Source organism: Ovis aries, chromosome 3 (assembly GCF_016772045.2).
Source record: "Ovis aries strain OAR_USU_Benz2616 breed Rambouillet chromosome 3, ARS-UI_Ramb_v3.0, whole genome shotgun sequence".
NCBI classification, from domain to species: Eukaryota; Metazoa; Chordata; class Mammalia; order Artiodactyla; family Bovidae; genus Ovis; species Ovis aries.
The window spans coordinates 100,136,121-100,161,265 of record NC_056056.1 but is presented as its reverse complement, the minus strand read 5'-3'; the positions used below and the strand labels follow the sequence as shown (position 1 = coordinate 100,161,265).

The 25,145-nt window shown below is 47.6% G+C and overlaps 1 protein-coding gene across 2 annotated transcripts in view; it reads right to left on the bottom strand.

Annotated features, from left to right (window-relative positions):
• RFX8 (regulatory factor X8) overlaps positions 1 to 24,908 on the bottom strand; it is a 52,190-nt gene extending 27,282 nt beyond the window's left edge. The window contains exons 1-5 of one of the 2 annotated variants that reach the window (XM_012173753.5): positions 24,755 to 24,908; positions 20,340 to 20,463; positions 10,630 to 10,691; positions 9,439 to 9,525; positions 732 to 795 (exon numbers count right to left, since the gene is read on the bottom strand). In XM_012173753.5, the coding sequence (XP_012029143.3) occupies positions 732 to 795; positions 9,439 to 9,525; positions 10,630 to 10,691; positions 20,340 to 20,463; positions 24,755 to 24,828 (411 nt within the window). In that variant the 5' untranslated portion in view covers positions 24,829 to 24,908. Of the gene's footprint in view, positions 1 to 731; positions 796 to 9,438; positions 9,526 to 10,629; positions 10,692 to 20,339; positions 20,464 to 24,754 lie in introns of those variants that run through there. The other variant, XM_042246410.2, reaches the window with a different exon arrangement.
• Positions 24,909 to 25,145: the final 237 nt, after the last annotated feature.

Below are 25,145 nucleotides of genomic sequence, written 5' to 3'. Positions count from 1 at the left end.
GAAAGTGAACTCAACATTCCTGCCTTGTGTCAGCCACACTGCTGTTCACCTCCCTGTCCTCCTTCCACCCTGGAGCAAGGGGAGGCATGGCTGCTCCTGATTTGCATGAAGGACTGTACTGAAATGATTTCTTCAGGGTTTCCCTGACATCTTTGGAATAATTTCCATTCTAATAGAGTAGGTGAGAGCGTTCCTGGGAAGTGGGAAGTTGAGCCCCATAGCCTGCCCTGAGGACTGCACCTGGGTCAGGGGAGCCCCCTCCATCCTCTCCAACCTGATGGCCTGCTCTGTGGCAGCACAGCTCCAGGGTCAGTATATCCTCCTTGGCTTTCTCGTTCTGCACTCTGAGCCTTTCTAAACTACTCACTGAGCTATTCCCTTCTGAGCTACTCAATTCGCTTAGCAGATGGTCCATGTGGGTTTGCAGTAGGCCCTTGTCTACAAGCCACAGGAGGACAGAGAGGTCTTCTGAACTGCCCGCCCTACCCTGAGGGCTAGGAGCGCCACCCCGCCTGTGTCCCACAGGCACTGCGCTCACTGAGAGCAGCCACCAGCTTCCTCCTCACCTGATGCTCCCTCATTACCAGCCAGAATCACCTTGAGGATCAGGGGGGTGAGTGGCTAAGGGCTGCCGTAATAACGTTATACACAGGAAAATAATTGCATCTAATTCAACAATTACTGAATATTTCAGGGTCTATCATAGCACATCTATTTTATTCAACACTCACTGCTCCTTCTTCTTGGAGAATGCGGTTATAATTAGTAGACTTTTCAAAGGCAACAATGTCTCCACTGTGACATAACAGATAAGAGAGAAATAATTTTAGTTAGACCCTTATTTCTGAGCTCAGGCATAAAGGTTCTTTTGCAGTGAGGTTATTTTGGGTGGGGAATACCGTCCATAGGGTTGCAAAGAATCGGAACCGACTGAGCACACAGCACACACACACACACACACACACACACACACAACTTTGATTTCAAAACCCTCCTCCAAGTTTCTCTCCACAACTGCTGATTATCACCTGCTTAAGGTTTTTTTAAATTCGTTTGTATAACTGTGACAACCACAAATTTATTTTTAAAAGTTTATTCCCTTCAGAAGCAAGAATATGATATCCTCATGCTTAGAACTTGCTCTGGTGAGAAAAGAAAAATCATTATGCAGATGAAGTCTTCTATTTTCTGATTTGGAGCTTTGAAAATGATCAACTCAGAAATGATAATATCTTCTGAGTCAATGGATGGGGCAGGGCACTTTCACAGAACAGGGAAACTGAGAAGGAATAATATGTAAGGTCCATGTCACCACAGCAAGTGGGTTCACATGTCACCTTGGAGAGAAGATTCTATACATCATGGAGAATAGATTCAGTTCTGCGCATGTGGTGTGAGGTAGCAGACCAACACTCTGCTTCTGCTTCTGGACGCAAGTGCATGGTCTTCAAGGCAGGGATGGCCTGGGATGGTGGTAGTCAGAAGGAAGTGGAGGAAAATGGCATTCATCTCACGCAAGAAGGTCCTTCATCCCCTCCAAGCCTCTCTAAAGTCCCAGGAGCTCTCCCTTGATCTTAGGTTTGGGTCAGTCCATTCTCGAACAGTCATATACGGATGTGAAAGCTGGACCATAAAAGAAGGCTGAGCGCTGAAGAACTGATGCTTTCAAACTGTGGTGCTAGAGAAGACTCTTGAGAGTCCCTTGGACAGCAAGGAGATCAAACCAGTCAATCCTAAAGGAAATCAACCCTGAATATTCACTGGAAGGATTGATACTGAAGCTGAAGCTTCAGTACTTTGGCCACCTGATGCAAAGAGCCAACTCCCCAGCAGCAGAAGTGAGCGACAGAGGATGAGATGGTTAGACAGCATCACCGACTCAATGGACATGAATTTGAGCAAGCTCCGGGAGATACTGAAGGACCGGGAAGCCTGCTGAGCTACAGTCCATGGGGTTGCAGAGTCGGATACGACTTAGTGACTGAACAACAACAAAATAGGTGTCAAATCACCACAACAGAAACAAAGCCAGGGCGCAGGAGTTACCTGGAGGTGAGAGGCCCGGAGAGGTCACTCGGCTTCCTTGTGGGCTGTCCGCACAGGCAGGGCCCAGGCGGTTAAGATTTAACTGCTGGGGGACAAGGGAGGGCCAGCCTGGGAAGGAGGCGGCAGCTAACTCCACAACAGGACAGGCATCCTTGGCTGCTCTTTCTAGTGCCACTTGAGCTCTGAGAGCCTCAATTTTCCACCCAATGAAGGGGAAGGAAGGGGTAGGTTCCATCCCTTAGTTGGAAAGAGCCCCTGGAGAAGGAAATGGCAACCCACTCCAGTATTCTTGCCTAGAGAATTCCACGGATAGAGGAGCATGGCAGGCTATGGTCCATGGAGTCGCAAAGAGTTGGATATCAGCTAGCGTCTAAACAATAACAATCTCCCACCACTAAAAGAACTTTTCCAACCCCCAGAGCCTGTAACCTTCGCTCAGAGTCTCCAGGGGGTGCACCAAGGTTAGAGGATTCTCCCAGCCTCACAAAGGAGGTCAGAGGAAGGTCAGGGTCCCTCCTGGGTCCTGCAGACTGTCTGCTTCAGTGTAGACACATAAAAAACACATTTGACTTTAATTAGCTTTTACGATCAATTTGGCTAAAAAGGGTCCAGCGTAAGAGGGCTGGACATGATTATATGCCACACGACTCAGCCTTTTTTTTTTTCCTTTCCTCGGAAAATCTCAAGTGTTGTGTTAGCTTAATACGCTTTCTGGCATATAACTTTCTTCTAGCTTAACTACAATTTGCATCCACATTCTCAGGTTCTGACATCATTTGTCATTAATCCAGACTTTCGTTTGCATCATTTTGGCATCATCATTTGCCCTTGCAAATCACCCTAACAGCAGTGAAACAACAACGGGAAGCAAGCGCAAAGGTAAGAAGATAAAAATGTAATAAAACCGAATTCACGTCCCGGACTTGTTCAGCCTCAGACTGCGGAGGGAAGGTGTTTCATCTCCTCATCGTCGAAGGACTTCATTTCCATTTTTACTCAAAGAACATGAATCAACGACTCTGTTTTTGGTTAGCAGTGTGTGTTAGTTGCTCAGTTGTGTCTGACCCTGCGACCACCAGGCTCCTCGGTCCATAGGATTTTCCAGGCAAGAATCCTGGAGTAGGTGGCTGTTTCCCTCCTCCAGGGGATCTTCCTGACCCAGGGAATGAACTTGGGCAAGACACCCTTAACTTGTTTTTTAAATTTTAGGCCGTGCCATGCTGCATGTGGGGTCTTAGTTCCCCAACCAGGAACTGAACTTGTGCCCCCTGCATTGGGAGCTCAGAGTCTTAACCACTGGGCTACCAGGGAAGCCTCTCAACTTGATATATTTTTTTCCCACTTAATTTTTTTTTATCAACTTGATACTTTTACATCTCAAGTTAAATAGTCAATGTATGTATTCATATCAGGATAGGTCTTATGATTGCAAAAAGCTTTACTTAATATACTTTTGATCACACTAAGCACATAGACAATGACACTAACGACTAAAATGTACTGAGCATTTACGCATCGCTGAGTGCCTTATTCACTCCCCCTTACTCCTCACAACGATCCAGTAGGTAGCGGATAATAATTCATTATTTTCCCCAGTTACGTACAGGAAACAAGAAACAATTCCCAGAGCCAGAAACCCAGCTCTGACTTCACATCTTCATCACTATTACCTCCTCTTCCACGCTTCCATCTTTTAAGACAGGGGTCCCCCAACCTCCGGGAGCTAATGCTGGATGACCCGGGGTGTAACTGATGCAATAAAAATAGACATAGAGTGCACAGGAGATGCAGCGCGCTCGAACCATCCCGAAACCATCTCCCACCTCAGTCCATGGAAAAACTGTCTTCCATGAGACTGGTCTCTGGTGCCAAAGAGGTTGGGGACCACTGCTGTAAGACACACGTATGTGTGGTAATGAATAATGTACACGAGGAGGGCAAAGGAAGATGCGAGGGTTTTGAAACAAAGTGGAAAAGAGCAACTTAAAAAATTTTTATTTTATATTGGAGTATAGCTGATTAACGGTGTCGTGTTAGCTTCAGGTATACAGCGAAGTGATTCAGTTTTATAGACATACATATATACACACATATACATGTGTCTACTGGTTTTCAAATTCTTTCCCCATTTAGCTTATTACTAATATTGAGCAGAGTTCCCTGTGCTATTCAGTGGGTCCTCACTGGTTATTTTATTTTATATTGGCACATAGTTGATTAACAAAGTTGACTTAGTTTTAGGCGTGTAGCCAAGGGATTCAGTTATACACATATATATATCTATTCTTTTTCATTCTTTTCCCATTTAGGAAGAACAGCCTTCTTTTTAAACTGGATTGGCTGAGTGTGGCTGAGTGGCGTGGATTCCTTATTTTCTGTGCTGGGGGCTGTTGCTTTTACATTGCTTAACTCTATTCCCATTAGATTTTTATGGGCAACTTAATTACAAAATGATGATCTAACGGGACACCTTTGAAACTGCTGAAAGTCTATCGTTCACAAGGGAAAACAGCAACCGGAAGCCAGGCCTCCTCGGCAGATGGCATGCCACCTTGTCTGGGCGTCTGGGCTGGAGAGGAGAATGTGAGGGGTGCTTTGAACAGGTGAGATGGTTTGGGAGCTTCATCTGCTTTTCAAATCTCCCCCCAGCAAGGGTGCAGTCCAGGGCGGGATCCTCCACGCCTATGTTTTGTGAGCTGCTAGACAACAACCAGGTAATGCCTATTTTTTTTTAAAAAACAAAACACCTTAACAAGTTCCAACCAGCCTTGCAAAGCACAGGGTGGACACGGCCCAAGTGCGGGTTGCAACTTGGACCCCTGATTATACCTGAGAAGGAGGCCGCCAGGGACTCAGCAGAGCCCTGCTGTGAGGGGAGGGCTGGCCCCAGGAGGGTTTATCTCCTGCAGGCGCTGGGGCCACGTGGACTCCACGGGAAAGACTCCACAGAGTCACCGAGATGTTCTGGGTCTGTGGTGCCCACGATCGCTTGGCTGACGGCTCCCTTGAACTCGCCCTCCCAGGGTGATGAATGTGAAAGATAAACTGGAGCCTTTCTGCTCCCTTGGGCACAACCAGACAGCCATGGACCCAAGGTCCTGGGTTCTGCAGGCTGCCAGGCAGCCCCCTGAGCTCATGAGCTGGCAGAGGAACAAAGGCACAGAGAACAAAGGCAGGCGTGACTCGGGAAGGCCCAATTTTAGAAGCTTTTTACAGGCTTTTAATATGCTAAGTTGGAAAAGCTGAGTGAGTGAGCGAGTGAGTGTGTGTGTGTGTGTGTGTGTCAGTGTGTGTGTTTGTGTGTGTGCGTGTGTGTGGACTGGGGGACGGATGAGGGCAAGGGCTAGTTTTCATATGTCCTGAGAGAAACCTGGGCCTCTGTCCCACTAATCTCAGAAGTCACATTAGATAGACCAGGGTCTCATCTATTTGGAAAATGACAAAGTTTTCCTTGTGATATGTCAGCCAGGAATGGTGTTTAGGAGGTAGAGAATAAACACGTTAAGCAGAGCTGTTTCTCTAGATGTGACGGCACACACTCTCTCTCCATTTCCCTCCCCTTCCCCTGACGATAACAGAGCATTTTATACTTTGGCCTCCATCCTCCAAGAATTTCTAGGTCAGCGCTTAGACCTTGGTCCAGAGCTCAGTCCAGCTGCCAGCTAAACAAGACTGGGATCTGGGGAGGTCTGTTCCCTGTATAAAGATGTTACCCTGGAGAGGGGAGCAGGGCAGGAGTACCCTGGAGTTAGGAAAGGGCCCCTTTGCATCTGGCACACACTGCATATTTATAGTCATTTTCCTAAAAAAAAAAAAAAAAAAGCCTCAAGCTGCTCGTTGGTTTTGCAGATCAAATCTTGGTCTCTTCTTGGAAACACTGCCTCAGCAGTTTTCAGTGGGACCCACCACAACATGGTCGTCCACCCCTGTCCGCCCTCACCTCCAGGGAAAACAGACGCTACAGACGCCGGGGCTCCCGGGCTGCTTGCTCCTGGGCCGCCTGTGAGGAGTCCAGTGAAAGATGTCCCTGGCTAGGGATCCTGTCCTCCTGCTAAGCCGCTGGCGTCAGGGACAGGGCGTGGTGGGTGGTGGCAGAGAGCTGACAGTAGAGTTTCTCCTCTGAAAGGGCTCTGAGGGATGGTATGAGGAGACAGGGAGGAGACAGGGGCTTATCTCAAGACTAAACTGATTGTAATTAGATTACCTGCTTTTTCTGCAGTGCCTGGTGGTGGCAGTGATGAGAAAGTGAAAAACCCCCAGAGTCCCTTAAAGCCACCAGCCTGGCTCCCAGCCAAATCTCTATGCTGATGCTCTCATCCGAGGTTTCCATTTTTTTCCTTAACATGAGGTCCAGACAAAAAAAAAAAAAACAAAAAAAAAAAACACAACACAAGATGCCCTTGAAAAATCCAGATGCCTTTTCCTTCCTGAGGCAAATATTAGCAGGAAAGTGCTAATCAGACCTCAGTTGCCTGCACCCTCAGAGAAGCGCCTGGCTCACTGGAGCCGTCACTCTGGGGAACAAGGAAGATGCTGGTCTGTGGTTGGCTGGGGGATCCCCTCCGGGTTCTGAATGCAAGTGAGCTCTAACAGCGGGACCTGAGGGTGTGCCCTGGGCAGACACAGCGACCTGCCTACTTCCAGGTGTGTGAGGACAGAGGGGGAGTGCTTGGTTAGGGCACAGGTGAACATCTGTGCTACCTGTCCAGCCCCCCGGCCCCCAACACACACACACACACACACACACACACACACACACACACACACACACACACAGAGGCCAGAGTGAGGAGGGCTCTGAGACTCAGGGACAATCTGGACTCTAACTGCCGAAGCGGGAATGGACGCCAGCAGAAGACACTGGCAGAAGACTGGCCACTTCCTAGGACCTGCCATCACGTGTTTTCCTGGACTGAAGGGTCAGGCTTGATTCATGATTTGTAATGTAGGTAGCAGGGGTAAGAAATCACTCAGGGTCCCGAGCTGAGCGCCCTGCGCTAACAGCAGGCCCCCCTGCCAGCAGTCTGTTTCACACACATACAGTATCTGTACGTCAGTCCTCCTCTCTCAGTTCACCCCGCCCTCCCCTTCCCCTGCTGTGTCCACATGTCTGTTCTGTATGTCTGTGTCTCTACCCCTGCCCTGCAAATAGGTTCATCACCACCGTTTTTCTAGATCTCACATATATGTGTTAATATACGGTATTTGTTTTTCTTTTTCTGACTCCACTCTGTGATGACCTAGAGGGGTGGAGATGGGGCGAGGGGAAAGGAGGGAGGTCCAAGAGGGAGGGGATATATGAATACCTATGGCTGACTCATTTCATTGTACAGCAGAAACCAACACAACACTATTAAGCAATTATACTCCAATAAAAAATAAAATAATCATTCAGAGAGCTCCATTTTACCTCTGCCTGATCTCCCCCAATGGTGACATCCTGCCAAACTCAAGTACAATATCACAATCTGGGTTTTGACACTGATACAAATTCACTGATCTCACTCGGATTTCCCAAGTGTTACTTAAACTCATTTTTGCATGTGGGCATGTAGCTCGCCTATGGAAACGCTTGCCTCCGGCACCGCGGCTGAGACAGTGCGTGTCTCATCACAAGGTGACGGTGGCTGCACCATCTCTTGCTCCCTCAGCCCAACGTTCCTAACTCCCAGCAAGGAGGAGGCTGTCCTCCATTCCAGAAATTCTGCCATTTCACAAATATCACATGGTATCACTTATTTGTGGAACCTGAAATATGACACAAACAAACAAATCCACAAGACACACACAGGGTCACAGACATAGAGAACAGGCTTGACGCAAAGACAAGGAGGGTGGGGGAGGGATGGATTTGGGGGGTGGGATTAGCGGATGTAAACTATTATACACAGGATGGATAAACACGGTCCTGCTGTAGAGCGCAGGGAGCTGTAGTCAATATTCTGTGATAAACCATAATGGAAAAGAATATGAAAACGTGTGTGTGTGTGTGTGTGTGTGTGTGTGTGTGTGTGTGAATCATTTTGCTCTACACTTGAAAACTAACACAACATTGTGAATCAACTACCCTTCAACTAGAAAGGAAGAAAAAACTTTGTCATTTCAAAATGTTTTATAAACGAAATCACACAGTATGGAACCCTTTGAGATGGTTTCCGCCCCCCTGCTCCCCACTCTGTAATTCCCTGGGGATTCATCCAAGCGGTTGGACGGATAGCTGGACTGAGAGAGAAGGAATGACGTCTTGCAAGGATGGGATGATGGGGAGCCAAGACAGACACGCATTTGATTGATGTCCTCAGAGCAAAGCGAGCATGGCTGAAACCAAGGCTGTGCATTCGGGAGGAATTGGCAACATGGATGAGAAGTGCCTACCGAAGGAGCTGGGGACGGTCACCAGTCTGGGAAGAGGGGGCTGTAGGCTCTACACAGGAGGTAAGAGCAAGCTCCTGAGATTTCCAAGCAAGAGAGAGGAAAACTGAAGAACTAGGGGCAGGTTAGTCTCATGGCTGTGTTCAGACAGTGGTGAGGTGAAGGGAGGGAGCTTACACAGGACCCATGAAAATAATCTTGATGTGAGATGACGAGGACACACAGGAAACATCTGTAACCAGGAAGAGCCATCAGGAGATCCAGGAGAGGAGAATTAACAGGACTTGTGACCTGGGGAGTCAGGGAGGGCTCTGGGGTGACCCTCTGCATAGGTTCTATCTCTTGGGATTTGAGGGTGTCACGAGGCAGAGGTGACGGGAGGGAGAGAATGAAGTTAAAGTTCTACGTCTTCAGTGGGAGGGACCAATGGGTCCTCTGCATGGAAACGTCCAGGAGATGGCCAAATAGAACATCCCTGGGGGTGGGTGAGATGAGGAGCAGGAGAAGTGATTCAGAAGGAGGACTCGTCCATGGAGGGAGCGGCAGGTGAAAGAAAAGAAGGCGGTGTCCTGGGGTCAAAGCGTAGGAAAAGCATCATTAATGATGAAGCGCCCGGTATCTGGGAGATGCCTGTCCTGGTGGGGAGGGGAGAGGTCAGGAGACCAAGAAGGGCTCATTCTAGGGAAGGGACTGGATGACTCAGAGTCCTGAGGGCTGAAGGAAATTTCAAGAAGGACGTGGCCAATTCTGTCAAATTTGACAGAGGAGAAGAACAAAGATGGTGCAAAATGGCCCTGGCCGTTGAGATGATGATGAAAATGATCCATAACTGAGGAAATGAATGCGGTACACGTTTCTCTGGCAGACGATGTTGCCAGAGATTGACGTTGTCCATGTCAGAGGTGTGCTGATGTGACGTGCATGCTTCAAAGAGCCAATTCAAGTCAAAGCAAGTACCAATGGTCCTAATAGGAATCAGGCTATGACCAAGACCAAAATACCTAAGTGACAGGTACTAACCTGGGGCACCTTTTTTCACCCAGAAGGTAGCAATACTGGGCATAGAAGAAAGAACTTCTCTTGATACAGATTCCATCGTAATGATACCTGAAAAATAAACACGGTCTTAAAGATGGTATCAAACCACTAAGTGGGTTTTAGAGAAGAGACAGGACAGACTAGCCAAGGAAGACTTAGAGCTGTTCTCTGGGTTTCATCATTGACCCCATTTAGCAGGAAAAGCTAGTCAGTCATTCAGCCTGACCAGGCTCTGGTAGGTGGACCATTTCATACTATCTCACACGCATCGGCTTTGAAGCAAGTACGTGTATGTCCTCCTCTGCTTTCCCGACTTATGACACTTGAATCTGAGGGATGCCACAGGGAAAGCCTCCTGTCGTCTCTGCCATTGACTTTCTCAAAGAAATGCAGACCAAGGCCAGTGTTCCCTCTGCTGAATGGACTCAGGTTCTCAAACCCCCAGAAGGAAGTTTGGTTCCTCCTCTGCTAAGCCCAGGAAAGGCAGCAGCTTGTATGGGCTCATAGCAGCCCAACAAATTTTTTTTTTTCAAATTAACTCTTGCCCAATGCTTAACTTGGCAAACACTTCCCATGCCTTCAACTCCTTCATGGGTGGCAAGTCCTTCCCTAACTTGGCTTCTGTCCCTTCTTAGTGATTTCTGGCTCTCACTGATTTCTCCTGACTTTTCTTGATTTAAAACAAACAACAAGTAACAATGATAACTGAGTGATAATTGTAACAGGATGCACCCGATAATGCTGGAATTTCCTTTTGTGTTAAAAATATCACCTGGGTACTTTGGTTTCTTGAATATAATTCAAATATGTGAATTAGATGGAACACTTAGCAATTTTAGTTCAAAGAGTAATTAAAATAGTTTTATTGTTCTAGGGCTATCATTACTTAACTATTAGACATTTACATGTCTAAACACTGAAAGTGTTGAAACAGAAAAATACACTGTGACTTTTTACTTTAACACAATCTCTTGAGAAAACAGAGACTCAAATTCACTTCTGGCATCATCTGAATTGTACCAGGCACTGGGAATTTCATTTAATTATGGACATTCTTTGGGAAGACTTGATATTTATAGTTTGTTTAGTTTTGCACTTTTTGGTCATCCATTTTGTGATTTTTCAAAATGTGTGTTTTTAACATTTAGAATAAAACCAAAATGATCAACCTACCTGGCACTGCCTCTTGTTCCCAGCCTCCGGGTGCCAAGATCAGGGAAAACCAAGTGCACGAGCTAAAAGAATAAGTTAGATTTAAAGTTGCAATTTTAAACTTTAGAAATAGAACTTTCAGCTTCATCTCTTGCCATGTTTAAACTGTAGTCCCTCTTTTCTAATCATAAAGAAAATATAAATAAATGAAATTTGGAATAATCAGACAAGTATAAAGAAGAAAACACAGCACTCCAAGGAAACCACCATGTAAACTCCAACGCAGCTCATTCCTGACTTTTTCCCAAAGCCTCGCTGTGCGAGTGGATTCTGCAAGTCTACACTGGAAATACTGGCATCGTCACAATTCTTGTGTCAGCAGCTCTGCTTTCCACTTTCTTCCCCTACCTTGTACTGTAAACATTTCCCCTTGTCATTAAAAATCCTCTAAAACCAGGGCATTACTAACACTGCAAAACAGTCCATCATGCTACTTTCCTTTTTCCAATGTGATTGGCATTTTAAAATTTATTCATTTACTTTTCATTTGAAAGATTTGGCTAGCAAATGTTACAAAATATTAAATGAGAGCTACTTCTGACTCAATGTTTCATCTCCCCATCAGTTATTTATTTATTTTTGGCCATGCCAAGTGGCTGTGGAATCTTAAGTTTTCCAACCAGGGATCAAACCTGCATTGGGAAGGCAGAGTCCTAACCACTGGACCACCAGGGAAGTCCCCATCCCCATTATCTTTTTTTTAAAAAAAATTTACTTATTTTTAATTGAAGGATGATTGCTTTACAGTATCTGTATTGGTTTCTGTCAAACATCAACATGGATCAGCCATAGGTATACACATGTCTCCTCCTTCTTGAGCCTCCCTCCCACCTCCCTCCCTACACACTATCTTTCTGATGTACATTGTTAGCACTGATATGATATCTATTACCAATTATATTTTTTAAAAACCAGAAGTCTGTTCTGTCTAAAGGTCTGTGACAAACACAGTATCCAAGTGCATGACTGTTGGAAAGGGAAATCCTGTATTCTGGTAAAATTACAAAACTACAGAGCAGGAGGGCAGGATGTTCCAGGCGGCCATGTAATGATTTCTTCCATATTCTCTACGTCTCTGGGTCTGCCTTCCTCTCTCTTTTATTCTCAGCTTCCAAGTGGGAGGGTTGGATGTCATGAAACATTTCTCCTGCCTGTCTCTTCCTACAGGAAGGCTCCCCTACTTCCCCTCGCCCGGCCGGACCAGGTGTGGAGGCACAGAAAGGGAGAGGAGGGCAGGTCTGGAACGTTATTTTTTTTCCATATTCACTTTACATATATTTTAGTTGGAGTATAATTGCTTTCGGTCTGGCACAATTAACATCAAAGTCATGAGGCCAAATCAAGGAAGGAGAACCGAAACAGACATGAAACCGTTGACTGGAGAGCTCCCTCAGAGGCTCCCTCAGAAGCTCCCTCCCTCAGAGCCTCAGGGCTTCCCTCCCTCACAGCTGCCTCAGACCCACCCTCACTCAGAGCTCCCTCAGACCCTCTCTTCCTCAGAGCTAGCTCCGACCAACTAACCTCCAGAGCTCCCTCACCCTCGCACCCTTTTCCACTCAGAGCTCCCAAGGACCCTTCCTCACTCAGAGCTCCCCCGACGCCTCTTCGTCGTGGCTCCCTCTGAGCTTCCCTCAATCAGAGCTGTCTCAAAAAAGTCCCTCTTTAAGAGATCCCACAAAGTCTCTCTCTTTCACAGCTGCCTCAGACCATCAGACCCTCTCTTGCTCAGTGCTCCCTCAGAGCCTCTCTGGATCAGAGCTCCCTCAGACCAGCAGCCCATCCCTCACTCCAGCTCCCCCAGAGCCGTGCTCCCTCAGGACTCCCCCAGAGCTGTGCTCCCCCAGACTCTCCCTCCCTCAGTGCTCCCCCAGATTTGCTCCCTCAGAGCCTCTCTCCCACACTGGCCCCTCAGACCCTGTCTTACTCAGGGCTCCCTCAGAGCCTCTCTGGATCAGAGCTCCCTCAAAGCCTCCCTTTCTCAGCACTCCCTCAGAGTCTCTGGATCAGAGCCCCCTCAGACCCTCAGACCCTCTCACTCAGAGCTCCCTGAAAGCCTGGCTCCCTCAGCCAGCCCTCCCACCCTCAGAGCCTTGCTCTCTCAGCACTCCTGCAGACCTTATCTTGCTCACAGCTCCCTCAGAGCCTCTCCCTCAGAGCTCCCTCAGATCACCCTTTGACCTGTGAAGAGTGGGTAGGATGGGGTAGTCCAATTACCTCAGACCCTGGGGAAGAAGATTCAAGAATTAGCATCAAGGACTGATGTTGAGGCCCCTGCGTTCAACGTCTGGCTTGGGTACAGGACTCCAAGTCAATGAGAGACAGCTGGCCAGTGGCTTTGGGGGCAGGCTGAGGAGTGTGGTCGCTGCCCTGGCTCCAACACACCCACAGCCTGTTCAAGACAAAAATGGCTGAGAAGTTTCCACAGCCAGACGCTGGCCACAAGTGATAAAGAGCTGACAGGTAGGGGACTTCCCCGGCAGTCCTGGGGCAAAGAGTTCACCTTCCAATACAGTGGATGTGGGTTTGATTCCTGGTCAGGAAGCTAAGACCCCACATGTTTCGTTGCCAAAAAACCAAAACATGAAACAGAAGCATTAATGTAACAAGTTCAATAAAAAACTTTTAAGAAAATTTTAAAAAATGGCCCATATTAAAAAAAAAATCATAAAAAAAAACAGAGCTGACAGGTGAGAAGGCCCAGATTCTGCCTAGCAAGGCCCCAGGATGGGCAGTCAGGCTTTGGAATGAGTCATTCACTAAAGCCAGGGATGCATTCTAGAACATTCTCAAGGGTTGCTCTGCAAAAGCCCCTTGGGGGACCAGGAGACAAGGGTCTGCCTAGCCCCCAAATGTGAAGAAGTGTGGTAGAAATTTTCTGTCCACTTTTACTTCTCCCAAAACCCAGAGAGGTGGTGGGAGAGGGGAGGGAGGAAAAGGAGGTCCCCATTCCTAGTAGTCTGCTCATGAGAAACCTTGCTGGAGGATTGGGGAAACCATTCCACTTTAACTCAGAGTGTGTGGATGTCACATGCGGCTGGACCTTGTTAGACAGGTACCCTTTGGTAAACCAGAATGACAATGGGGCTTTGTATTACCCAACATTTCTAGGGAGGTCAGGCTGCATTTCTGGACAATGAGGCCACGGCCAACATTTGCCTTCTTATTTTGTACACGTTTCTTGATCTCCACATTTTCTATTAAGGGAATGTATTATTTCATAATCAGAAAAGCATCAGGAAATGTTACTTTAAAAAAAATGAAGTCAGCGTTTGGGAAGTTTCCTCATCCTCGTAAGCCTGTTACTTGCACTGGGAGTGAGATGACCCGACATGTACCCGGGACTGTGGAGCAGAGCAAGAAACACCCCAACATCTGCACAGGAACTTGTGTGGAACCTGGAATCAACTCCATTCCCAGGGGAAGAGGCAGGAAGTGAGAAGTGGGTATTTTGCTATTTCTCTTGTAAACAAGCTTTGGGATCACATCCTTTTCCCCTTCCTCTCCCTTCTTTGAGTCACAGATTCAGCAACTCAGAGTCCCTTTCCAAGACCAGCACCACTGAACTGGCTCATTCTTTGGGCAAATTCCCAACAGGAACTGAAAGCCAGGACCCCAGTGTCTTGGGGGATGGATTTGAAAGGAAGTCGGAAGATCAAAAACACTGGACAAATGCCCGCGATCATACCGGAGGCTCTTTTTAACACTTTCTTTGGAACACTGCAGTGGGACCACCCTGGATGAGAAACGACTGAGAAGGAAATTGAAGAGAGGTTTTGAACAGGAGCCTTAGGTTTCTTAAAAAAGGAGGCAGGGATGATCCAGAGCCCAAATGTGTCAAGCTCAAGTCACCCCACTCCCATCTGATAAGGCTGCCAGATAAGGAAAGTGCTGTAGTGCCAGGATGCCCAGACTCAAAAGCCTTAGAGGAAGTGTCCCAATATGTTGAGTGATGAAAGGGCAAAATGTGGGCTGAATGATAAGACAGCTGGGGAGTTCCTGGTGGGTTGGAAGACCTCACCCAGAGACATTCAGGGAGCTCCAGAGCCTAACACCTCATTCGTGCCCACATCACTTTTGATTTATTGAGGGAGGGCTACGTGTGAGCTTCAGCAGCTGACACAGCTGGATGACTCTGAGTCTAGAAGATTCAGCAGGTCAGAACTAAGAAGCTACAACTTGGAATAAGGAAACAGCCACTCTTGGGTTCCAACACCCATCTGCTTGACAATAATCTGATAACAAGGACAAGACATTCTATTTATCTGGAGTGTTTCAGTTTACAAAGCAGTTTTGGGAGGCCTGTGCCCAGTCTCTTGGTGTTGTCCGACTTTTTTGCAACCCCCAGGACTGTAGCCCACCAGGTTCCTCTGTCCATGGGATTTCCCAGGCAAGGATACAGGAGTGGGTTGCCATTTCCTACCCCAGAGGATCTTCCCAACCCAGGAATTGAAGCCGCATCTCTTGTGTCTCCTGCATTGGCAAATGGATTCTTCATCATTGAGCCACCTTACTTCTAATTCGTGTGTAAAAAAAAATGGTGATTAAAAATAGTGATTAAAAAAAAAAAACTTTTGCTGACCACAAGCTTTAAATGAAACCAACATAATGGCAGGGAAGGATAAAAGGGTTAGTACCCAAACAAGTAAAACAAAATAAAAATAAAAGCTCCGTCCTGAGCCCTCCTGAGACACTGAGTTGTACCCTTGGGGAACCTATCTTTGAAGAGAAACACCAATACATTGAAGTCATAATGAAACAAATGGGCAGGGAAGTTAAAAGTTGGGAGCCAAGAATATTCAGTGGAGAAGTGAATATCAGTGCTTTGGAAACATCACTGGAATTCACAGAATTGCCCATGGGTTCTCAATGGGAGCCCAACAGGAGCCATCATTTCAGAAAATGATGTCAAATAACCCATCAGCTTGCAAATTCACCCCCAGACACACACCCAAGAGAACAGCTCCACGTGCACAGGAGGAGACACATGTGAATATTCATAACAGCAAAATTGGGAAACAACCCAAATGCTCATCAGCAGGAGAGCGAACGAGTCAACTGAACTATTACACAGCAGTCAAACGATGTAGAGGAGTCTTGATGTAAGAGGAAGTGGACAAGTCCCCAAAGATGACACATAGCATGATTTCCTTCCAAAAAAAGTCAAGCCACAAAAATGAAAACCGGGCTTTTTGAAAGAAATGCAATCTATAAAATAAGTCAGGCAGAGGAAGCCAAAGATGGTATGATCTTGCTTATATGTGGAATCTAAAAAACAGTGACAAAACAGAAGCGAAACTAAAAACAAACAAATAAAAACCTCACTGATCACAGAGAACAGACTGGTTGCTGCCAGAGGTCACAGGAGGGGTGGGGCATGGGCAAAATGGGTTAAGGGGATCAGAAGTTTAAGGAAAAAAGAAATGATATAAATGTACTAAGATTCTTTTTAAAAAGGCAAGAAAGGGACTTCCGTGGTGGTCCAGTGGTTAAGACTCCACGCTGCCAATGCAGGGGCACGGGTTCCATCCCTGGTTGGGGAACTAAGCTCCCACAGAATGCACAATGCAGCCCCCAAAATTAAAAAAATATGCTTAAGGCAAGATAATGATGAAGGGGTTGATGGTTCCCAGGAGCTGGGGAAGGCAGGGAGAGGGGTTTCTGGCCACATGGTTCCTATAGGGTGGTGGCTTCACAGATGCTTATCATATTGTTTAAAAGAACAAAAGAACCTGAGAGAATCAGGCCATGAGTGCATGGAAAGTGAGGGCATGTCAGGAGCCAGTTCCACTCTGTCCACTGAGGAACACTGAGAAAGGCAGCAGACAGGAAGGGAAGAAAGACTAGAAGCCAGAGGGAGGCTGGACTGACACCTCTGTGGCCTGTGAGCAGGCTCCTTATCCCCAGGTCACTTCAGCACCAGCTAGGGGGCTCCAGTGGGGGTCTGATCCAGCAGGCTGTGAGCTGCCCCAAGGCCTGCAAGGAGCCAGGTGGCTTTCCATCCGCCTGTGCTCTGCTTGCCAAGCACGGATCCTGGGGGAGGACTGTTTGCCCAGGGGAAGAGTCACTTCCTTGTAACGGACACAGAGAAACACGCTGCCCCCTCACAGCTCTGAGTCCCAGGCCTCTCTCTGCCCCCAGAGGGCATTCTGTTCTCATACAAAGCTCCCAGTTGGAGGTGACTTTGAAGGGCTTGTCATTGGATATGCAGTTAGACCAGTGACCTCCAAGGTCTTTTGGGAATACAGGATACTTTTGAGGGAATAACAGGTGGAAAGAAGTCTGAATGAAGTCAATTGAATGAAGTCCATAATGAAGTCAACTGCCCCCGCGTTGTAGCAGGCTGTGGGAACCTTGACCTTACTCACTCATGGTTTGTTCCTTGACTTCTAACGCTACCTGCCTCGGCTGACGGCTGTCACAAGACCAGGCATTAAAGAAGCCAACTGTTTCCTCCCACCCACCCATCCTTCCTGCCGGCCTCTCTTGCCTGCAGATCATTACAGAGTCAGGGCCTGGGGCAGAAGGTCAAGTAAAGCATCTTGGAAAGCAAGCACCATACAAGCAGCCATCATGGGAAATCGTAACACTGGGGGAGGACGCTGGCTTCTGGGATGGGGCCTGGAGCAGGCCTGGAAGGAGAAGCAGCATCATAGTGGTTTACAGACACACCAGAGGGAGAGAGGAGATGCCTGGTGACTCAGAATCTAGTCTAGGTTGTCTGAGAGGCGACCCAGCAGCCACAAGTGGCCACTGAGCACTTGAAATGGGCTGGTCTGATTGATGGGCTGTACATGTAAAGGGTCCATGCAGTCAAGGCTATGGTCTTCCCAGTGGTCATGTACGGTTGTGAGAGCTGGACTGTAATGAAGGCAGAACACTAAAGAATTAATGCCTTTGAACTGCGGTGCTAGAGAGGACTCCTGGAAGTACCCTGGAGAGCAAGGAGATCAAACCAGTCGATCTTCAGGGAGATCGACTCTGAACACTCACTGGAAGGACTGATACTGAAGCTGAAGCTCCAGTATTTTGGTAATCTGATGCGAACAGACAACTCACTGGAAAAGTCCCTGATGCTGGGAGAGATTGAGGGCAGAAGGAGAAGAGGGTGTCAGAGGATGAGATGGCTGGACAGCATCACTAACACAATGGACATGAACATGGGCAAATTACGGGAGATGATGAGGCACAGGGAGGCCTGGTGTGCTGCAGTCCATGGGGTCGCAAAGAGTCGGACACGACTAGGTGACTGAACAACTATGTGTAAAATAATGCATCTGATTTTTGAGATCTAGCAAGAAGAATGAACAAAACAACTCAGTGAGTTTTAAATACTGACTCCATCTTGAAATGATAGTATTTTGGATATTTGGGGTGAAATTTAAAATTTATAAAATCAATTTCACCTTAAAAACTTTTAAGAGGAAAATCTAGAGTATTTAAAAATTATATATCTGGTTCCTATTACATTTCTATTGGGCAGTACTAGATTAGATTCTATGAGGTCTGGTCAAACTTCTTGCAATTGGATTAAATGAGATATCCCTCTAAAAAAATTCTCCTTTCAAGACCTTTGGTGGTCCAGTGGTTAAGAATCCACCTTCCATTGCAGGGGATGAAGGTTCGATCCCTGCTCAGGAACTAAGATCCTACACGTCATAGGGCAATGAATCCTGAGTGCTGCAATTAGATAAGCCCCCCGCCAGCATTAGGACCCAGTGTGGCCAAAAGAAAATTAAAAAATGATAACAATCAAAAGTATCCTGTTAACTTGTTTTGAGTAGATTCTGTCTGTTCTTGAAAACCAGATGGAAAGTAAATATGAAGCAATATGAAAGCTATTATTGCTAAAACAATTAAGCTCTGTGATTCTATTAATTCTTTCCATCAACAAATCCTATTGGCTGTCCTTCAAATACACCCAGGATTTGACCCCTACACACCTGGGCTTCTCCCACCTGCCAGAGCTGAGCCTCTGATCCTCTCTCCCTGGTCTCTGCCCTCCAACCACTGCAGCCTCCTTGCTGTGTCAGCCCCCTCCTGCCTTGCGTCTTTGACGTTGGCTCTGCCTGCTCTGCTCTTTGCTCATATAGCCCCATACTCAGTGTTTCATCTCCTGGAAGTTTGGACTCAAAAGTTACTTCTTGCCTCCCCTCGAATTACAGGCCTTCCCCTAACACACACATCCATATACATACACACACAGGCACACACACGTGGATCCTTAACTCTTTCTACTCTACTCAGCATTTACACTATCTGCTGCTGCTGCTAAGTCACTTCAGTCGTGTCCGACTCTGTGCGACCCCAAAGACAACCTACCAGGTTCCTCCGTCCCCGGGATTCTCCGGGCAAGAACACTGGAGTGGGTTGCCATTTCCTTCTCCAATGCATGAATGTGAAAAGTGAAAGTGAAGTAGCTCAGTGATGTCCTACTCTTCACAACCCCATGGACTGCAGCCCACCAGGCTCCTCTGTCCATGGAATTCTTCAGCCAAGAGTACTGGAGTGGGGTGCCAGTACCTTCTCCATTTACACAATCTAATAACTACATATTTTATATTCTTTATCTGCCACCATCAACTATAATATACTAATAATAAACACAGGAACTGGTAGTTAAGAATCTCCCTGCCAAGGCAGGGGATATGGGTTTGACCCTTGGTCCATCCGGGAAGATGCCACAGACCAACTACACCCACCTGCCACAACTAGTGAGCCTGCACTCTAGAGTCTGTGCTCTGCAACAAGAGAAGCTCCTGCATTGAGAAACCCGAGCATCACAAGCAGAGAGAACCCCTGGCTTGCTGCAACTACAGAAAGCCCACGTGCAGACAAAATAAATACATAAATAGAGTAAATTTAAATTAAAAAAATAATAAGTGCAGTGAAGGCAGGAATTTCTCTCTGTTCTCTGTTAATTGCTGTACTCTCGGCATCTAAAACAGTGCTGAAGTAGCAGTTGCTCAATGAATATTTCTTGGATGTAGAGGGTCTCAGATGGGCCATCCTTGTGCTAACATTTGCTGCATATTGCGTGGTATAAACAAAGCCCCTGACAGAGCTCTTAACCTCCAGAAGAAACCTTTGAGAGCACAAGAGTTCTCTAGATATGAGCAAATTGTGGGAAGGATCAGCTGTTTGACCTCACAAGGCAGCTCTTAGTGCTTCTGGGGTCCTGAGATGTGGCATGTCTATGCAGGGAACAATGACCCAGCAAGCCTGGCTGAGCGCCGGGGGTCTCTGGGGCTGCCAGAGCTGCATTCTCTCTGGTGAATGTAACCCCACCCTTCCCTTTCCTGGCCTCTCACTATGAAGTGTGGACAAAGGATGGGATGGCTTTGGGAAGGTGTGAGGAAGTAGGCTAATCATCTGGCTGGTTTCCAGGGTGAAGCCGGTTATACCCACTTGCTGTTGCTGCTGCTGAGTCGCTTCAGTCGTGTCCGACTCTGTGCAACCACATAGATGGAAGCCCACCAGATTCCCTCGATCCTGGGATTCTCCAGGCAAGAACACTGGAGTGGGTGGCCATTTCTTTCTCCAATGCGTGAAAGTGAAAAGTGAAAGGGAAGTCATTCAGTCGTGTCCGACTCTTCAGCATTTCCTCATTGATTATTAATAACTTGCATACTTTTTTACTCAGTGGACACTGTATTTTTATCTTCACAACATACCTTCCCAAATGTGGCTGGGTTGACTTGGTTCTGAGCATTCTGCCTACAGGTCTCCACGTAAATCTCATACATGAGGCAGCGAGGCACACTGTATCCCTCGCAGATGCAGAAATTGTCAACCAACCTGGGGTGGGGCGGGGAGGAAGAGCAGGAAGAGGAGGCTGGCATCAGTGATTCTAGAAGGGGATGCTTTCATAAGGGTCAGAGACAAGGGTGGATCTAACTAAATGAAACATACTTAGTTTACTGAATGAACACCATGGCTAATCTGTCAGTATCTGCAATGTACCCTTTTGTGCTTAGCCCAGAGTTAAGTATCAATAAGTTGATTGTGACGTTAGACTTCCAACATGGTGCAGTATTGTTGCTTTTATATCTTTTTGGTGTGCAGGCATATTAATAAGAAGCCCAAATTATTGTGTTCAGCAGACACTGCTTCATGTAACTTTACAAAGGTGGCAGCCAAGATCTCTGTAACTATGACACAGAGGATTATTTACTCACCAGGACACAAAACAAGGCCACTCCCCCTGCCCCCACAGAGTCAATACCCCTGGGGGTGACAGCTGGAGCTCATGTGGCTTCCCGGTCCCCATGCGCCTGTGACCTGGGACATGTATGCACAGCCCTCCCCTCCCCCTCTTTCTCTGAAACAGTTGTTTACATAACTTTTAAACCCAAGTGACTTAGGACAGCCACTATATTTTGATTCATTTTTAAAATCAATTTGTATTGGAGTGTAGTTGATTTGCAGTTACATAAGTTTCTGCTGTACAGCAAAGTGAACTAGCCACGCAGAATTAGCTGCAACCCACAGACAGTGGCCCATGAGGCTCTTCTGTCCCTGAGGTTTTCCAGGCAAGAATACTGGAGTGGGTAGCCATTTCTTTCTCCAGGGATCTCCTGACCTAGGGATCAAAATTAGATGGCTCAGATGGTAAAGAACTAGCTGTACATATACATCTGTCCCCTCTTTCTTGGATTTCTTTCCCATTTAGGTCACCACAGACCACTGAATAGAGTTTCCTCTGCTATGCAGTAGGTTCTCATTAGGTATCGATTTTATACATAGTATCAGTAGTATATATGGGTCAATTCCAATCTCCCAATTCATACCCCTGACTTTCCCTCCTTGGTGAAGCCAGCACAGTTTTTAAACACAGAAGCATTTTTTAGCAGGGAATTTACCAACAATGTGGGCTTCCTTTGTAGCTTAATCAGTAAAGAATCTGCCTGCACTGCAGGAGACCCGGGTTCGATCCCTGGGTTGGGAAGATCCCCTGGAGAAGGAAACGGCAGCCCACTCCAGTATCCTTGCCTGGAAAATCCCATGGACAGAGGAACCTGGTGGGTGGCAGTCCGCGGGGTCGCAGAGTCGGGCACGACTGAGTGACTAACACTTTACCAACAATGCATCTCCTTTCTTACTGATGACCTACGGCTTATTTTCTGGGATGAGGCACGCTGAGGTCCTTGCAAACTACAGGCCACAGTTGTTAATCCCATCTGCTTCCTGGAAGGAGGAAAGTCAACATACGGGGATGGGGGAAGCTTTGACCCTGTCTTGATTTCCTCAGGTAACAAACTACCATAGGCCAGGTGGCTTTAAGCAATAGAAATGTATGCTGTCACAGTTGGGGAAGCTGACAGTCCAGAAACCAGGTGTCAGCCAAGTCGGTTCCTCCTAAGGCTTGGGGGAGCATGTGCTCCATCCTTCCCTCCTCGCTGCTGCAGCTGCCAGGAACCCTTGGCCTTCCTCGGCTGTGGATGGATGCTCCACTCCAGTGCCCCCAAGGCCAGTGAGAGTTCCTCTTAACTGGTTACATCTGCAAAGGCCATCTTCTAACATCCTCCAGGACACCAGGCTGGCTCTGTTACAAACTGAGGGGTTCTGTTTGTTTTTTTAACTGTTCATTTTTTAAAATTCTGATAAAATATATATACCATAAAGCGTATTTTAAAATGCAGAGTTCAGTGCCATTAACTGTCTTCTCATTACTGTGAAATTGTTGGTGCCTTGTTGTGTATCACCATCCATCCAGAGAACTCTGGCTCTCTCACAAAACTAAAACTCTGTACCGGCCATTCCTTGCCCTTGCCTGTGTGTGTGCGCGAACTAAGTCACTTCAGTCATGTCTGACTCTTTGTGACCCCTACGGACTGTAGCCTACCAGGCTACACTGTCTATGGGATTCTCTAGGCAAGCTGGAGTGGGTTGCCGTGCCCTCCTTCAGGGGACCTTCTTGATCCAGGGATCGAACTCTCATCTCTTCAAGGTTCTTGCATTGGCAGGCAGGTTCTTTACTGCTAGCACTTCCTGGGAAGCCCCCCAGCCCCTGCCGATCACCATTCTTCTTTCTGTCTCAACGCATTTGACTCCTCTCAGTGCCTCATATACTGAAATCACACAGTGTTTATCCTTTGGGAACTAGCTTCTTTCATTTAGCATAATGTCTTCAAGGTTCATCCATGTTGCTGTCTGCTTCAGAATTTCCTTCCTTTCTATATCTGAAAAATAGTGCATTATGTATAGACCACATTTTGTTTATCCATCCATCCACTGATGGACACTTGGGTTACTTCCATCTCTGACTATTGTGCATAACGCTGCTATGAACATGGAGATACAAATATCTGTTCTAATCCCTGCTTTCAAGGGGAATTGCTGGATAACACGGTGGTTCTCTTTTCAATGTTTTGAGGATTCGCTATAATTTTCCATAGTGGTTGCACCAATTTACATCCCACCGACAGTGCACAAGGGTTCTAACTTCTTCATGCCATCCAGCCATCTCATCCTCTGTCATCCCCTTCTCTTCCTGCCCTCAGTCTTTCCCAGCATCAGGGTCTTTTGCAATGAGTCTGCTCTTTGCATCAGGTGGCCAAAGTATGGGAGCTTCAGCATCAGTCCTTCCAACGAATATTCAGGGTTGATTTTCTTTAGGATTGACTGGTTTGATCTCCTTCCAGTCCAAGGGACTCTCAAGAGTCTTCTCTAGCACCTCATAGACTGGATGCCTAAAGAGCAGTCTTCCTGGGGAAACTCTGCCCCTCCTCACCTCCTGCCCTCCCAAGCCTGAAGAGCGCAACCCCACCCAGGGATCCCAGGCCTGCGGGGGCAAAACTGGCGACACAGGCCTTGAACACCATCCTGCCTTTAGGGCACCAGCTTCGTGGGCAGCCTGCATCCCACCAGTTTACAAAAGACCCGAGGAGAAGCTCCAGGTATTTTTTTTGAATCTCGAATCATTCTCTCAAGTCTCTAGACTTTTTCCAGTCCTAGAAAGTCTAACTGACTAAAGGGTGACCTGAAAATTGACAACGGCCTCCTCAGAGCCCTTTTTTGTAAGAAGGTTGCTGATATGATGAGGGGCCTGAGTAAGTGTGAAAGAAGCAGAGGCCTGCTTGTAACACTTGGAAAATACTGTGTGTACTGTGGTTATTGTTTTTAAAATTTTAAAATTATTTTAAAACATTAAAAAATACTTATTCTCTTTATTTTCTTTCTTATGCCAGAGAAAAGACGTCAAGAATCGCCTTTTGGAGAAAAGGGGTGACCAATTAAGACTTTTTTGGGTTCCAATCACAAACACACTGTTCATTTTTCTATCTCACCCACTGAAACTTTTCAGAAAGTCTTTCTGAAGAAATACGCCTTAAAACTTAAAAGGAGAAGTAATCAGCTGTCTACTCATTGTTCACCTTCTAAAGCGAAGGTTTTAGGGCTGGTTTCAATTATTTTGCTACTTAGGAAGAGCTACAAACCCTTGAGTTCATCAGTCCCAAGGGCTGGTGGTGTTTTTCTTCCAGTTTCTTCTTCCTCTCTTTAAATAGCCAGAAGTGAACTTCACAAGCAAATGTGGAGTGCATTGTTAGAGCTAAAAAAACGGCTTTGCCTTAAATTAGAGAACTTCCCAGGCAGAATGGCACAGTCAGAGAACACACTTCCTCTCCTGGCCTAGCTGGGTGCTCTCCATGTAGATGGAAGCCCAGACCCACCACCAAGCCCCTCGAGGGCGGGCTGGATTACTTCCTGCAGGGAAGTGTGACCGTCGGGGAGCTCCCAGGTGGGAAACCCCCGTGGGTCATGGTGTGTGTGTGTCTGGCAGACCAACAAAGTAGCCCCCAGGTGGGAAACCCAAATGGCCGATTTTGTGTGTGTGTGTGTGTGTGTGTGTGTGTGTGTGTGTGTGTGTGTGTGTCTAGACCTATCCCACCAACATTAGAAAGCGCTGGTCCTTCCTGCGTGTGAACGGCTGTCCTTTCGAGCCTTTTATCTGCCCCGGGCGCAGGCGGTGGCCCCTGGCACTTGGCCGGAGGTCCCAGGGGCAGTAGCGGAGGAAGCTGTGCCCTCTTCTTCGCCCCCCCGCCTCCCCTCCCATCCGCCGGGAGCCCCCTGCCCCCAGGCCGCTCACCACTGGATGATGCCCCTGTGCAGGCCCCGGCCGCCCGCGCCGCCCAACCGGGAGGGCGGCACGCCCTCGGCCATGGCTAGACTCGCCCGCTGCTCCGAGGAGGCGAGTCCGCAGCAGCACCGTCGGGCCGCCGCCGCTCCCTGCTGTTTACTTTAGAGCCGGGCGCGCGGGGGTGGGGAGGAGGCGCGCGGGGGCGCGGGGTCAGCGAGGTCTGGGCAGGGGCGGGGGACCTCGCGGGCGGGGCGCGCATGGGGGGCGCGTGGTTGGAGGAGGGCTGGAGAGCGCGGGGTGGGGGGATTGCTGGGGGCAGTGGGGGGACGCGTAGTCCTGCGGGGCGGTCTGGGAGGCCCCCGGGCCTGTGGTGGCGTTGGGCCACGCCCCGTGCCTGCTG